This window comes from Saccostrea echinata, unplaced genomic scaffold, assembly GCF_033153115.1.
Source record: "Saccostrea echinata isolate AGI-Se365-2 ecotype Australia unplaced genomic scaffold, CSIRO_AGI_Sech_v1 ptg000060l, whole genome shotgun sequence".
Lineage (NCBI taxonomy): Eukaryota > Metazoa > Mollusca > Bivalvia > Ostreida > Ostreidae > Saccostrea > Saccostrea echinata.
In genome coordinates this window covers 1,957,003-1,974,691 of record NW_026889809.1, presented here as the reverse complement: position 1 = coordinate 1,974,691, position 17,689 = coordinate 1,957,003, and the positions used below count along the sequence as shown (strand labels likewise).

The following is a 17,689-nucleotide window of genomic DNA, read 5'->3' as shown; positions in this document are numbered from 1 at the left end:
ATACATGTATACTCATAAAAAAATTCGCTCTAGTCAATATATTTGGAATTTGTGCGTTAATTTTGGCAAATATTACGACATGGCATTAATGAATCTGAAATATTAGTTTTACATGGTCCCTTCACCTTCAAAAATAGCTACTACGCAAACTTGCCATTAAACTGGTAAATAGATTTCTGAATAAATTATTGAATAAAAAATTAGAACCTACATGTACTGTTCTTTTCTTTTTCTTTTCTTTTTTCTTTTTTTTTTCTTTTTCTTCTTCTTTTTTTTTTACAGAATTCTGTCTGATCATGGTGATTTTTTTTTTTTTTTTTTTTTTTTTTTTTATAAATATATATTTATTTTGCTCTTCAACTTCGTTCTTCAGCGATTTTGTTTTTTCAATCTGCACCGTACCCAGGAAAGCTATATAAGGTCTGACGACACGTTGCTCGATTATCTGTTTTTTTTTTTCTATCTCTTCGTAATATACAACAAATTAATCATAATTATCATTGACCTGTGATTTTTAGGCTGTTTTCAAAATGTCTGAGTAGATAAGGACACCAAAAAATCGTGATATTGGCAATGCTAGTGATCTCCAATAGGATTCTATAGTAAATAGCATCCTCTGGTATCTTGCACAATTGCCTGATAAGGTACCTTAATCTTGTTAGAGTTTCAATACTTCAATGACAAAATGACAAAAACAAAAAAATCAGAAACTAATTCTACAGAATCACGTCAAAAAAATCAGATATATCGTAACATATATGGTAGCAATTGTAACTTCTCAGACCTTCCCGGCAAGCTCGGAGAACACATGATTGCTTTTAGGTTGCCGGAGAGCCCAGGTATGGTTTTAGTGATGGACACAGAAAAAAGTCATCTTCTATGGAGAGAACAATCATAGGCATTTATGCCTGCTGTTCAATCCATTTCATTGATTTGAATAAAATAAATTTTAATCCAAAATAGTCATCTTCCTTATCTCAAATTACGAGAATAAAATTCAAAATCACAAACATTACAAATGTAACAATAGGTTCATTTGATATATTTGTCCTCATGTTTCATATAAACCTATTTTTACATTTTTAAAAGTTTATGAATTTGAATTGAATAGTGTCCTCGTTTACGAATTTGATTCTCTGGGATAAGGGAAATGACTCCATCTTAAAACCATTTAGGCTTTTCCGACAACAAAAAGTAATGTATTTTCCGACCAATATAAAAATAACGAAAACGTTTATACATGTACTGGTCGAATAGTGAGCAGCAGTTTGGACATTCCATATTCTATTAGAACGAGAGGTAGAGTGTTTGATATATCGACTACCGAACGGTCAAAACTAGCAGATTTATTCTTATTGCCAAAAGCTGCTCGACATCAGATCTGAAAACCATGGATTTTTTTTTTTTTTGGGGGGGGGGGGGGGTTGAGAAAGTGGTACAAAAGAACTAACGACTAAGACCAAAAACTTTAAATGATTGTAAAATCTTGCAAAAATAATGATTTAATTACAAATTGTCAACATAAATATATCTTTTTTGAGTTCTTTTTTGAAAGATTAAAACCGTCTTCATTTTAACGAAAAAGGAGAGTTATTTGCAAAGTTGCATATTGGTCTTAGTCGTAAGTTCTTTAGTAAAACGGAGCCATGGCCTCTATGCACAATTAAAACGATCAGGGTATAAAATGTCAATTATCAATTAAAAAATTACATAAAGTGTCTAACCGTGCTCTTTACTAGGCTTTTTCATCTTTATGGAGTTCTATTTAGACATTTAAGGTCTAATGACCCTCTTTACTTAATTTCATACAAAAATTTCAAAACTCTCAATGTTGAAATGCACATAGCCATCTTACACGTAGTTCAAATAAAATTTCAACATTAGGCAGACTGCACAGATGATAAAGAACCATGGCTTGCCTCTGCGTAGATTACGGATCTGGGTTTGGTACTTCTACTGCAGGCTCAAATAACGTAACTAGGGAAAAAAATAATGTGGATGCTTTGTCATACAAGCATACATGGTAGCTACGCCATGCGGAAGGTGGATTACAAGTCTGGGTTTGGTATTATCCCTACAGCTGGTGAATTACAAGTCTGGGTTTGATATTTCCCCTACAGCTGGTGAATTACAAGTCTGGGTTGGTATTTCCCCTACAGCTGGTGAATTACATGGTAGCTACGCCATGCAGCTACAGCTGGTGAATTACAAGTCTGGGTTTATTTCCCCTACAGCTGGTGAATTACAAGTCTGGGTTTGGTATTTCCCCTACAGCTGGCTAATTACAAGTCTGGGTTTGGTATTTCCCCTACAGCTGGTGAATTACAAGTCTGGGTTTGGTATTATCCCTACAGCTGGTGAATTACAATTCTGGGTTTGGTATTTCCCCTACAGCTTGTGAATGACATGTCTGGGTTTGGTATTTCCCCTACAGGTGGTGTATTACAAGTCTGGGTTGGTATTTCCCCTACAGGCTGTGAATGACATGTCTGGGTTTGGTATTTCCCCCTACAGGTGGTGTATTACAAGTCTGGCTTTGGTATTTCCCCTACAGCTGGTGAATTACAAGTCTGGGTTTGGTATTATCCCTACAACTGGTGAATTACAAGTCTGGATTTGGTATTATCCCTACAGCTAGTGAATCACAGGTCTGGGTTTGGTATTTACCCTACAGCTGGTGAATTACAAGTCTGGGGTTATTTCCCCTACAGCTGGTGATTTACAAGTCTGGGTTTGGTATGATCCCTACAACTGGTGATTTACAAGTCTGGGTTTGGTATTATCCCTACAGCTGGGGAATTACAAGTCTGGGTTTGGTATTATCCCTACAGCTGGTGATTTACAAGTCTGGGTTTGGTATTTCCCCTACAGCTTGTGAATTACAAGTCTGGGTTTTGTATTTCCCCTACAGGCTCTGAATTACAAGTCTGGGTTTGGTATTTCCCCTACAGCTGGTGAATTACAAGTCTGTGTTTGGTTTTCCCCTACAGGTGGTGATTTACAAGTCTGTGTTTGGTTTTCACCTACAGCTGGTAGATAACGGGTCTGGGATTGGGACTTCACAAGCAGCTGGTGACATCTCAATATAATTGAGAAATATTTCATTGAATCCAGTATAGCTTACATCTTTCAAATCGAGTATTTTCTTTTCCCTCTTTCTATCAATCTTTTAAATAAGCTGATTTTACATCAGAATCCTTATTTTTAAATACATTTTTTTTTTACATTTAAATTAAAACGATGACCCGACTCCACTGCATATTCACTAATAAAGGATTTTTAGAACGCTCTGCACCCCATTTACGTGAAACAGTGCGGACCGAAAACCCTTGGCTAGCGAGTATCTGTTGTTAAAAACGTATTGGTTACGACACACAATTTATAAAGTTTGAGCAGATGAGAGACCATAATACAATAGACATGGGGAAATTTATTTCAATTTTTTCTTTACTGTCGAAAACAAATCAAGGAAAATTAAACCTTATCGATAATCTTTCTCATAAAACTGAAATCATTTTATTGATCATACATGTATATATTTAAAACTTAAAATAAAAGATGTTTCCACTTTTTCGCACTCCTCATTCTTAGACAGAGACCTAACTAAGTAAAACAACATTTCTCAGGAGTTGCAAGAAAGTCTGTACCATTATGCGTCATATTTATAAAGTGCATACCAAGGCATACGCTCAAAATTGTATCAAAATATTACATACTTTGTATGCAGTGTAACAAAGCACTGTTTACATTGAATCATTTTCACCAGATATTGACCAAAGTTTAGAATCCATGATGTCCAATTTAACAAACGAATCACTAGATAGATTAGTCATGGTGCTAATAAAGTAAGGTTGACACAAAAATCCTTTTCTCTAGCTATGTCACGAGTTACGGGACCTGACTGTGTAGGTTTTATTGATGGTGTCCTGAGTGTTATATCTCGCGAGTTTTTCTGGAGTTTGATGTAACGTGGATCGACTTGTCCGCGCAGACGCTGGTCCGCGTGAAATCGTCTGTTCTACATTTCGGACACCCTCGGTCACTTGCATCCACTCATCCATCGGTCGACTAGCGCCACCTGTTTGTTCCACTTCAGCAATCATCCCAGAGGCCTGAAGGAAAACAATTGTTTATACTAGTCAGTTTTTATTATAAAATCTGATAATAAGAAATATTATAAGAATAAAAAAGAATTCAATGCAATGAAAAAAAGTATTCCTTTTCTCCTCTTAAATTGATATAACGCACATATTCGGCCTTGAGGATGAGACAATATCATAAATTAGTGCAACAATTTGATGTTCCAAACACTGGCTCAAGCTTAGGAATTAGAATTCTTTTAAAAAATAATATTATATACCCAGTTATAAAAAGCTGCAGCACCATTGCTGACATCACGGATTTCCTCAAGCGTGAATGGCGCGAGAATCGCCTTTGCTTCCAAAGCCACGTCAAGGAAGCAGTATTTAGGATCAAACATGGCAACCCGACGCATGATGGACTCTTTTCCTGATCTAGACAAAATAGTCTGAATTGTTTTCCAGTCCTGCAAGCGAAATAAGGATAAAATAACCCTTATGTTTTCAAAATATTTATGGGCGTATCAAAAGTACTTCAGATTCAATACATTTTATTTGTACCTTTACATCTTTTCTTGGATACTCTAACAAAACAAAAACGGCCATGATGGACTGTCGCACGCCCTCTGGCGGATGTGTGTAGGTTCTAAGTTCTGCTGCAGTTGTTTGATCCATAACAAGGATGTTGTGACGTAACTTCTCTATCCTGGCAAGTTTGTCGCGCAGGCGCTCTGCTGTAACTAACTGGAGGTTGAGGATTCCGTCATAGTTGGCCTCCTTTGCATTGCGGATGGCACGTTTCAGTTTTTCTAGATGGCGTGTTCGTGAAGCAGCTGCCAGTTCTGTATAAGGAAATATATATACTAGCAGTTTCGTTTAATAGAACGGTTGTTGTTTTAATTTGATGCATAAAAAAATCAAAATTTTAAAAAAAGATATGCACGAAGGCAGGACTGAAAGCTTACCGTCTTTAGCATTCAGTAGTCTCAGTAGTTTTCTGGCAGACATCAGAGTTGGGTCGTCGTCAGCAGGTTTTGTTTCCTCGTAAGCTACAATCAGTTGTTCCAGTGCATCACGGTCTCCGAGCTCCATCGCACGACGTTTAAGCATCAATATATGGCGCCTCTTTCTCACCATATCTAGAGTGGCACCAGTTCTCTTACGATCTTTTGTTTCGGATTTCGTTTCCTCCCTATCTTCATCTTCTTCAACTTCCTCTTTAATTCTGTCCATGATCACCATGGGGTCGTCTTGCATCAACTCTGTGGTTGTTTTACGGTTGAGCTGGTAGCGAGCGATGCAATTCAGCAGTCCAAATTCATCCTTATCGTATAAATTCATCATGTACTCGCCGTAGTCGTTCAACTCTGTCAGGAAGAGTCTGTCGTTATCATGATCAATTATCTCTATTTGAGAATTATCCGGGGGATCGTTGGCATGAAGTCGCTGGAGGCAACAGACGACATCTAAATAACCACGTGGTATTGGAATCAGAGCCTCGTTATCAGCTGTTTGAATTGTTTCTGTGAGAACCTTTGTCGGTACAAACTCTTCTTTTGTGTCTCTATAGGCATGACCATCGGAAAAGACGAGGTAAGAATGTACATTGTATACCCGGGAACGCTTTGGATTTTCTCGTGCAAAAACATTGATAGAGTATTCCCCCTTGACAGGTAGATCTATATCAAACGCCCATCGATCCTCTATGGTCTGTCGGTAGGACTTCAAATACTTCATTGCAACAGGATCTGTTGTGTGGATTTCAACCATTAGTTCTACATAGCTCATGGCAGCGAATTCCAGTCGAATCCTCCCGTCTTTTGTTTTAAAGCGCCCCTTTTGAATTCTTGCATTTACACCAATATTTTCTGCTATTGCTTTTTTACCGAGTATTCCATCTGGTACATTAGGGAAGGGTTTATTCTGAATGTCTTCATTAGTACAACTTATCAGATAATTCAAAATGTTATCTGCATCACCTGGCATACCTTCTTCGTTCGCGTAGATTTTAAGGGCATATTCCCCGCCTTGTGGTAACCGAATGTGTATAAAATGTTCCCCATTTTCTTCCCTTACAAGAACGTATTTACTGAGGGTCGCTTCATCTAAGTTTATACTCTTCAAAAGTTGGTGAATTTCCATTTTCTTGTTGGTGCCCAGTTTAACATCAATCTTACCATCTTCTGTTACTATGACGGCACCCTTGTGACTCACAGGAACCACACCCGAGTCCTTGGTCTCCTCTACAGGACCCCATCCGATGGCAGGTTGGTCCGGTAGGGGCAAACAATTTCTCTTCGGATTTGTGCAATGTATCATATGAGAACAAATAAGGTCAAATGATCCATTTTCTTTGTCATCCGTTCCATAAACATCCAGTTTAAATTTACCAGAGAGTGGGAATCTCATTGATAGTCTCAATATCCCTTTAGTATGTTCCAGGAGAACAAAGCGATCAAGTCTCAGATGGTGCCGGAACTCCTCGTCCGATTTATTTCTGTACATAGCGTAACGGAACTGGTAGGTATCAGTTTTCTCTTCCGGGAATCCAAAACGCAAACCAAGTTCGCCTTCTTCCGGAATGATTATCTCTTTATACTGAAAGTCATCTAGAAGACTGATTTCCATGGAGTAGAAACGTTCCCGGATATACACATGCTCTTCAAACTCCGTCAAAGAGATGGGGGTATCTAAGCACTGCCACTCTTCTTCGTCTGGGTAGTGAGTCCAGATGAACTTCTGAGGGTCCGTGAAGAAGTAGAACTCGTTGACCTCGTTTTCCACGTGCTGGTACGCGCCTTCGTCTTCCTCGTCCTCGTCCACGTATTTCCCTTCTGCGTCCACCAATTTCCATTCTTTGGACTTTTTACCTACCACACATGCAGAAGCCCAAAATGCGTCGATGAATCGCCATTCGTCTTTAAGGTACACGGCGTTCCACTGGGCCCCCATATTTTCTCTGTTTACTTTGCCTCCCACTTCATACGCGGCACTCTTTGTCATTCCATTAATGATAACACACGGCACGCCCAGCATACTGCAGAACAACAAAAAAATTGTTACATTTGCAAAACTAAACATCTCAAGATATGATCACATTTGAATAGACAGTCACTTAATTTCTGGTAATTTCAAAATTTGAATCAGTGTAAATTTATTTGAATCAGGATTGGCTTAGAATACCAATGTTGGTAATAACCGTTATTTTCCGGCCTAGTAAATACTACAAATTTTTCTTTAAATTGAGGATTTGGGGTAATTGCTGGGAAATATGACTTTTTTTTATAATTTATTTATTCAAATGAGAAATTAAAGAAACAAAATAAACATAAAAAACAAGGTGAATGTGTCTCCAATTTCAATTCATGTTCAGAGAGTCAGTACCATGTATCACTACGCAAGCTTCCCTAAGCAATTGTAGCAGAACACAGGATTCTCTATAGCCGTCTATTAAACAAAATAGAATTCTTTTTATTATAAGAGAATCTCCTTGCCATTGTCGCATAATTAAGAACACAAAAATGAAAATCACATTATTTTTGTCCACCTGTGTATGTACACTTTAGGTATTGAAATTAAACATGTTGCTTTAACAAATTGACTCTTGACTCCTATGTATGTGTGTACTCCTATTTTGAGAGATATTTACTTTGAATAGAGGTTTCTTCTTAAGTTTGACATATTTGCCACAATCTTTACCAGTTTTCTTAAAGCTTTGTACAGTTTTAGGGTTCATGTTTATGAAACTGTTTAGACTACTCCAGTATTTCCCGGGAAATACGGAATGACCAGTACTTCCCGGGAAATACGGAATGACCAGTATTTCCCGGGAAATACGGAATGACCAGTACTTCCCGGGAAATACGGAATGAACAGTATTTCCAAATGTCTGTGAAGTATAAATATTTCCCTATTCCTTTTTTTAAACAAACCCATTTTTGTATTTCTGGAATTTTATTTAATTTGAATCTTTACAAGACCAAGAGCTGATTCCATATTTTTCTCAATTAATTACTAACTTAGAAGGAAAATGAGAAGTATATCGGATATCATACATCTTATTTTTTACTTACTTGCAAAGTCCCCAGATGAGGTGGGCATATCCACCTTGGCTGGTCTGCATGCTAATGAAGTACTCCAAAGGGGAGTTAGGGGGAGGTTCATCAGTTGACTTAAGGCTATAAATGTCCTGATGCACCACCCAAAGAAATATGGCCCGGGTCAAGGCCATGTGGTTCCAATAGTCCCGATATTTAAAGAATTGGATGACGTCATCAAATGTTCCCACTAAGAGCTTAGATGGCGCCTGTTTTTTTAGGTTTAAAATAGTAAATTAGGACTCTCCAAAAATAGAAATTTACAATAAAATAAATTTTAGTTACAAAATGCATAAAACTATTTTTTATTTTAAAGTCAGGTTTTGAAATAAAACATATCTCAAAATAAAAGCATTCAATTTATAGTGCTGAGGTTTGAAAAAATTAATCATTTTATGTGTTTAAAAAGAAAATAAGCAAATATTTGTTTTATATCAGTTACAAATGTAAATAAATGAATAAGGTTCATATATAAGAATAAAACAAATATTTGCTTATTTTCGTTTTAAAGACATAAAATGATTAAAATTTTCAAACCTCAGCGGTATAAATTGAATGTGTTGAACACGTCGACCACTCATGACATCACTGTGAATCTATGTCGATTTATGACTTAACAATGAATTTGCGGTCAAGTGACGAACCTGCTTTTATACAGGTTTAAATATGCATTGCTCAAATACTGTTACATAAAGGAAAACATTTGCAAATGTAAATATTTATTCATAATATTAAAATGTTTTAGATATGACACATACCCCTAAGATATAGTCATCGATATCTTTGTACATGGGAAGTTTAAAGAACTCCTCCTTTGTGGTGATGTTGGGTGAGGGACTGGGGAGGTCCTGTTTCTGCTCGGGTACCTGGCCATCTAACGTCGGAATGTGTTGCTAGAAAATGATTTATTACAAAAGATAAACGGGAGATTTCAACATTTATATTTTAGAGACATTTGCTACAAAAAATTAAATACATGGTTGTTATATATTTTTGGACTTAATTTGATTCTAAATGAGAAAAAAGTGAAGAAATTGTAGATTTTCTTCTTATGTCAAAAATTCTCGCTATCTGCTGTTCCCCTTACCAATCTATAAAGTTTTTTCACCCCAGTGTTTAACATTACTGAAAATGTTGGGGGAAATAACTCTGTGCAGCTAAACTTATTTATTTTTCCTTATATAAACATAGAATGAGTGTGTATTTTCTTGATTTTTGAAAGAAAAAATGTTTGAAGCAAGGAGCCTTTAAATTAATATGATGGTGTATGATACTAAAGCGAACAGAAATAAGTATGATATTATTAGAATAATGTAAAGAGAAAGTTTTTAAAGGTTTGTTTTGAGTTACGTAAATATAAAAAAACAACAACATATTAACATGAAATTGGAGTGATAGGTACCTGATTGAGAAAGGTACAGCACCATATTGAAGTAAAACGGAATATGTAAATATCAAAAACGTCAAAATCCTGAAGCAATTGATTTCCCGTGTAAAATGTAATGATCACATGAAACAATTTTAAAAAGTCATCAAATCAAATTGTAACAGCAGAAACAAGAAACGAATGAGGTCTTTTATTACAAACCTTGTCAAAGTCGGTAATGGCGTGAAGATTCTTTGACTGATTAATACCCATTTTTCTCTCTGTCTCATTCAAACATTTCACACAATTTTCATTTGAGATTCGCCATTTTGGTTTTGTTAGGGGTGTGTGTATTGGTATCTAATGAAATCGGATTACCGTGATTATGAGAGGAACATTAAAGCTGGAACTCGCTGTTTTATTATTGGGATACTTTATTATTGTATGGCGGATTATCCCGTCTAAAGCTAATCATTCCAGCCAATCCAAAAAATTGACAAATCGCTTGTTTACTTCCTTGAAAATCTGAAATAGCTAGACAATGCTGAAATGTATACCTTTTTAATGTTTTTTTTATTATTCCAACGGGGTTATATGGTATCTTAAATTTTTCATATGAAAGCGAATTAACGATTCAAACTTCATATGTGGTGGTTTAAAAAATCTTTTTATTTAAAATAGATATATAAAACGAGTGTTGTCAGTCTGTATTTTTGCAAGCAGAAATATACTTACATGTAATCCATACATGTTAGTAATAAAAATAACTTCAGGAGCGGATCCAGGATTTTGTGTTAAAGGGTGCGCTATAATTAGATGACAAGGAGTCTGGATACCTTCGAGGACTCAAGTAGGTCAAGGACAAAGTCTGGTTGGGGCCCGGAAACAAAGCCCCCGTAAGCTTCTGAGAATTGGGAATGCGTAGACCTTAATTTGACACATAAATGACTGTAATTTTACCTTTATTACACCTGTGTATAATAGTGAAATTTTATCTGATATATTTTTAGAAGGGGCGCGTACCGAGACCCACCCATCTTACTTTGAATCCGTGCCTGAACTTCAGAAAGTTCTCAGACTTTTAAGAGCCATTCTTTGTAATAACTTTAACTCTTACCTTTTTCATCTCTTACATAGCACGCATAATCACATGATTTCTTAAAACTCGCTATGGTAAAAGCATTTGATACCATAAAGTCATATCAGGCAAAACTTAGTTGCTATGGTCATAGTTACAATGGCAACATGGCCTAGAGTATGAAAAATAGCAGTTTTGAACATGTTCAGAGCCCCATCAATGACGTTTGCAGCAATACAGAAAAGTGATAGAAAAAAGTCAAAGTCTTGATATCTTTTTTGCATGATAAAAATATTTGGGAAACAACTGTGACATAAGTTGACATGGAAAAAAAGTATTGAAATTCTATAATTTTTATTCATTTTGATTATTCAAGTTTCAAAAAATAAAAGCAATTATAAGTTGTAGTGTAAGCTATTATAGAGAACGATCCTTGTCACATATTAAAAGAAGAAAATTTATATTTTTATTGGTTGGCAATGCTTGCCATGGTAGTAAAACCAAACGTAGTAATTTTTACTACATTCTCTGGCCGCGGATCCAGGGATTTTTTTCCGGGGGGGGGGGGGGATCCCATTCAAAAAACATTTAACCCAAAAATTTCTCGAAAATCAGAAAAAAAAAATAATAATAATAACAAAAAAAACCCCAAAACAAAACAAAACCAAAAAAAACCCCAAAAAACAAAAAAAAAACAATAAAAAAAAAACCCCACTAAAATCCATTCCATAAACGTGAAAAACACCTATTTCGTGGTGGTGATGGTGGGGACGTCGATTTCTAGGAGGGTCCAAAGTCAATTTTTATTTGCTTCAGTATATACTTTTAATAACTCCGCAAATTCCAGGTGGATCCGAACCCCCCCCCCTCTAGATCCCCGTATGTTCTCTGTATGTTTTTATTCCATTTCTCATAACTGCACCGGTTGTGCAATCAAATTTTCATAACGCGTTGACGCACGATACTCACTTTGTTCGCAAATGTCGTTGCAGTTATGAGACTACATCTTTGAAATAATGATTCGATGCTTATATTAACATTTTTAACGCCCTGTCTTGTCTATAAATGTGAGTTATATTTAAAAATCCCTGTATTATCCTTCGAGTAAGTTATAATTAATGGAAGAACCATTGCAACATGTCCTAACTACAAACTGTTCAATGTGAGGGTGAATTTTGATGTCCGCTGATGACGTTGCATTTGCACGGCTTTCAACGTTTGTAACGTCAAAATAAAAATCATACTTTAACCTTTTGACCTCCCCGTCCGTGTCATGGAGTTTTGATTGATAGCTTTCCACAGAGTTTATAAGCAAAATACACGTGGAATAAAATTAATATTATAAGGTAAATATTTTTACTTAGTGGAGTTGGTGAATTTATATTCAATCCAATAGTTATCTTTTTCACAATAAAATATATACGAATATTAATTTTAAAAAAAATCAGTTGAAAGTTAACTGCATACTTGGTGTTTTTTGGGAAAAAAGTTTGATACCAGTGAAAAGAGCAGGAAAATTTGCACTTATTTCGACGTCACTTTCTTATTTTATTATTCATTCCTTCAGGAAAGTACGGAATTTGTCATGTCTATAATATGTTTCTTTGTTCTTATAGTCATATTTTATTTCTCGAATTTTTAGTGTTTTCCCACAAAAGTTTCATTCAATCCAATTAAATCGCTGTAAGAAATAATACAGAAAATCGGAAACATCCACTTCTGCAGTTTCTCACACTGCAGCCCTCTATTGTTACAAACCACTTACAACATTATCGATAATTTAAGAGATTTCCGCACTTACAACTGTATTGATAAGTTAGAAGTTTTCCGACACCAGGAAAAAACAAGGAAGGATATCTGACAAGTAGTTTTAACTGATCGTCATGTTGAAGTTCATCTTGTAAATGACAATCCAACATATAAACTACATTTGATCAACGTCACCCGATAGAAACTTAGCAGTTAACATAGGTACATGTATTTCCGTCAAATAGTATTGTCAAAGACAACTAGAAGGGATTTTAACGAAATGTAAGCCTCGTTTACTAGAATCATTATTGACATGGACAACATTATCTTGATCCAGTGAAGGGCTCCAAAGTTATGAACCAGTCATAATAAGATTCATCGCCTTAACTTTAGAGATGACTTTATAAAATTATAGGAATCAATTCAAACAAACTAGTTCCGTTACGTTATATATAAGTCCAGAAATAGAATTAATAATAACTACAAAAACTAATAGAAAAACAATTGTTACCTAAGTAATACATGTAAAAGCAGAAATATTCGCGTGGGATTAATTTCGTTTATTTCGTTATTAAAAGTTAGCAACGAAATTAAATTCCACACGAAATTTTTTTACGACTATATATTGAATAGGGTTACTTTCAAAACAACGAAATTAAATGCCCACGAAACTATTTTAGATCACAAATCAAAGAAATTTTATCCCCATCAAAAGTTTCTGCTTCTACATATATCACAAAGCAATCGTATTGCTAAAATCTATGTAGCACATAGAACTCGCACGATTGTTTTTATTTGAAAAAAAATTCTTGGATTGAACCAACAGGAATCAGTCGTAGACGATAGCAAAATCATCATACGGTCAAACAAAATAATTGAAAATCACATATCAATGAAAAAAGGTGAAGATAACGGAAAGTGATCGATCTAAACAAAAAATCTACAAACAATAGGAATCTCTGAACAGGGTCCCCCGAAAATTCCAGAGAAGGGATCAGGCACCTACTAGGTGTAAGCATTCCCTTTTGAACGGTCAAACCTATGTATACTTGTATGTTGCGAAAACGTGACGTCCAGAAATGCGTATACCAGAGGATTAGCGATGTCATCCACGATAAACAAGACGTCAAAGAACATGGCCAGAAGTCTGGTACTGTATGTCATCGAGTCCCAGAATCTGACATCGATACACTCCAGGATGAAAATAACCACTTTTGGAGAAAAGCTGACAATAAAAATAAAAGAAATCAACATAAACATGAATGTTATTCTGAACATTGTTGGTTTGTTTTTCTGATTAGTGTTTTCAGAGTCATTTCTCTCTGATTTTCTTTGTTGTTGATTGTGGAAAGCATCTGCCCTCGGTCCAACTGCTTACGTTGTGCATAGCTTCTGCGACCAATTGAAGTGTACAGGAGAAACAGAACCCATGTATACAAACACAGAAACTAGAACGTTTCACACAGTGGCATGAATAATGGATGAAAGTCAATTCTCTTGGAATACTTCCGATTACTATATATCGTTCACTATACGCAGAATATATTTCATACGGAATTGGAGCCGTGAGTTAAACCGCCAAAAGACATGAACATAAAACAGCTACTTTTTTGCATTTCATCGTCATCTGTTTAGCATATGGTGTGCAGATCTTGAGATAACGTTGTACGGCGATCACCACTAGAAGAAATATGGAAACCAGGTAACCGAAGAACCACTCCCGTTTACAGAGAGGTTCGCGGTCATATTTCACGGGGTTCAGATTGTGGGAAATATTGATCCCCGAGGTCTCTGTTACCACTGAAATGTCGACCAGAACAAGGATTGGGATAAAATTGCGCTCCTTTGCTCTTCAGAGTTTGAATCCAAAGATAAAATCACAGGGACATTTCCGTCGAAACCCACGCTATACAAATACCGAGAAATACATAGTTTGGTACACATCAGTCAGCCCTTTATTCCACTTGTGAAGTTGTCTGATCATTCTTTGGTATTAAAATGAGGAATATAATTGATATATTAACAGTATTAACATATAAGAATGAAATATCAATATTTCATTCATATACTGTTTTAAAGAAACTTATTTTTTAAGAAAGCTCTTTTAAGAGAACTTCTTAATCGATTCTTACTTCCTAATAAACAAAAAAACTCTAGCAGAAACAAAGCAGATGTAGGTAGATACATGACAAAAAAGGAACACATAACCGTTTTACCCCGCGTGGTGCAGTGGTTAGAGCGTTTGTTCTAGAGTGGCGGAGTAAGGAGTTGATCCTTACGTCGCGGGTTCGAATCCAACTGCGGGACTTGGAGACAGTAGGTGTTGGAGCGAAAGTTCAATGGCCCAGGGTGCCAAGTATAGGCATAAATTTGTAGCTCTCAACCGGCAAATGGTGGCATCTCAATTTGAGTGAAAAATTCTCAAAGAGACATTAAAAAAACAAACTTTACAAACATGTATACAATCAGGAATGCCTTCCAATTTCCAAAAAAACAATTTCAATTATTTTTTATTTCCCTGTGAGTAATGCAGAAATAGCAAAACTGTTATGGATATTTGTTTTTCAATTGCTTCTCGAATCAGGGCGGATTTTGGATATTAAAAAATATGAATAATCTAGATGTATTGTATTCACATCCTTGCTGGTCTACTAGTCATCTGCCCTTGCCCTTCAGAGTTACTATACATGTATTAAAAATTCAAACGGATTCATGAAAGAAATCCAGCTTTATATTATTTGTATATTATTACACAGTGAATTGTCGATGGATTTTTCCGTTGTTTCCCTGTCATGACAGGGGGCGCTCCGCGGGTGTGACCGGTCGGCAGAGGATGCTCACTCCTCCATGACACATGATCCCACCTCTGATGTTTTTGGAGGTCAGTGTTTGCTCTGCTCCCGATTTGTATTGTTTTAATGGACCTTGAGCTTGAATACTATTCGTTTTCTCCATATTTCATTTAAAAAATAATAATGTATAATAAGCCGATCAGAAATTTCGTGATATTCTAACATATCACATCTGATGATCAGAGCTCGAATCTCTTCACAGACAGACATGTGTAAGAGTTTCCAGAGGCGGGTGAAATTTTGCACCCAAGACTTTATCCACCTTATATTGTAAATTCCCATGAATATACATCAATGTAAATTACAGTTTAAGTGAATGAAGTATACATTAATCGATATAATGCTTATTCTGTAGATATATGTTAAAGACTTATATAATGTGATTTTTCTTTTAAGGTTAGTTTTGAAAGAAATTCACATAATTAAATGCAACTGAAGAGAAATGATAATAAGTCGGCACTCCTTTAAGCTATGGGGAAATTAACCCTAAATAGTTTGTCAATGGCTGTATGTTTAAATAGAATATAGTTGAAATGTAAATAAAGCAATGTATTACAGTGTAAAAGTTCAAGAGGACATGACACTTTTCATGCAGCCCTGTGTTTCATGAAGCATTCAGTGGGTGAAAAGTATAAGATTATACCTTTATGAAATTTCAAAACTGAAATGCATTTTTTAAAAATTGTTCCTATTTGAATCTCGATAAGCTTATAGGATTTATTTACTTCAATAACTAACTTTTACCATAAGGTGAAATGAAGTAAGGTAAATTTTTAAAAACTAAAGTACAATCTGAAAAATCAAATTTATGTTTTTATTAATTTATTCATAAAAGCACAAGTAAACGCAAATATACTTCCGAAGAATTTTAAAAGAAGGTAGATTTAAATTGCCATTAAAGAACAAGTCACACCAGTTACAAATCTAACAATGGGGCGTTCTCTGAAATCGTATTTTCTAATAAAATGTATGCAGAATAAAAACACATCTCGTAATTGAACTGAGCAAATAAATAGTATTTAGAAATTTATAGTAAAAGTACCATTCTCTTTATACGGCAATATACTATCATTTCTTTTTTATCATAGTATTTTTAGCTCAGAAAGGGATAGCAATGTCACTCGGGCTAGCGAGATAGCTCACTTGCCCCTTGTTCCGTAAGAACGGATCCGATTTTTACAACATAATGATCTTTTAAGCTCGCTAAAGAATAAGTTGTCCATGAAAGCATACACAAAGGGATTTACAACGTGGTTCACAAGATAGGACAATTCAAAAACTCTTGCAACTCTATATTCCTGAACGGAAAGTGTTTCCCAGAATCCAACAGTTACACATTCCAAAACAAACGTGATGAGTCTTGGCAGAAAAGAAGCAACAAATATTATTGTTATAATCATAAACATCAGTGAAGATTTGTACTTTGATCTTTTATCCGTTTGGGTATTTTTTGTTGATTTGTTTTTAAACTTCTTAGAGCTTTGATAGATGACTTTTCCTATTTTAAAGTAGAGAACAACAAGTACTAACGATGTAATTAACACAAATAGTGTACAGATAACGCTGTGAGATAAGGATAATGTTTGTGTTTTTGATGTTAGTCTTCGACAGGCACTTCCGGTGACGTTCAGTTGGCTATTGTAGATTTTCTCCAGCCCGAAAGTAAAGTAGCACGGAGAGGCTATCATAATAGATACAATAAAAGAAATCAACAAGGATAGCCGCTTAGAGAATAGGGTCATTTGTCTTCCGTGTGGTTTACATACTTTTTGGTATCGCTGTATCGAGATAATCAACAGAATGAATATTGACAAACTAGTTGTCAAAAACGCAATTACAAAACTCCATTTGCAAAACTGTTCAAATTTGAAATTTATGGGTTGGAAATTTGACACAATATTTAACGGTACTGAACTTATTAATGCAAGAAGATCTGCCAGAGCTAAAGACGGAATAAAGTATCGCCCACTTTGTTTTTCTCTCAGACGAACTCCATAGATGTACAAGACGGTTGTGTTTCCAAGAACTCCCAAAATGCCACACACAACCAGGTAGATTGTGCAGGTGATGAAGGCATCAGCCATTATACCATCCCACCACTCTAGTCGGGCTTCCATAGAATTATTTAGCATTCTGATTTTTCTTTTTTAAAAGAAAAAAAATAATCAAAACATTTCTGTGCATTTTGAATCAGTACTATAAGCGTTATAATGAGTTAATTAGTTAGTTCTAATCAATTGTTCTTCTTTTAATAAATATGTGTACTCCACTTTCACCCCAGACACAGGGCTTCTTATTCAAAATTCTCATACCGAATAATTGTTAACGTTTTGAAATCCATTTAAAATATTCATGATTATATTGTGTTAATATGAAAAAGATGTTATGTCTTGTGATGACTTGAATATCTTTTACATACATAAAATTATTATTTATAATTTCATTCAAATCGCTGTTTTATTTCCTAT

General features: G+C 35.3%; 1 protein-coding gene and 1 pseudogene across 1 annotated transcript; both read right to left on the bottom strand.

Annotated features, from left to right (window-relative positions):
• Nucleotides 1-3,881: 3,881 nt before the first annotated feature.
• LOC133175041 (uncharacterized) lies at nucleotides 3,882-9,815 on the bottom strand. Its single transcript, XM_061310139.1, has 7 exons — nucleotides 9,765-9,815; nucleotides 8,935-9,069; nucleotides 8,153-8,385; nucleotides 5,045-7,116; nucleotides 4,641-4,921; nucleotides 4,361-4,546; nucleotides 3,882-4,112 (listed from the first exon to the last, which is right to left on the bottom strand). The coding sequence occupies exons 1-7, from the start codon at nucleotides 9,813-9,815 to the stop codon at nucleotides 3,882-3,884; spliced, it is 3,189 nt and encodes a 1,062-aa protein (XP_061166123.1).
• A 3,559-nt stretch (nucleotides 9,816-13,374) lies between these two features.
• LOC133174910 (uncharacterized) lies at nucleotides 13,375-17,305 on the bottom strand (annotated as a pseudogene).
• Nucleotides 17,306-17,689: the final 384 nt, after the last annotated feature.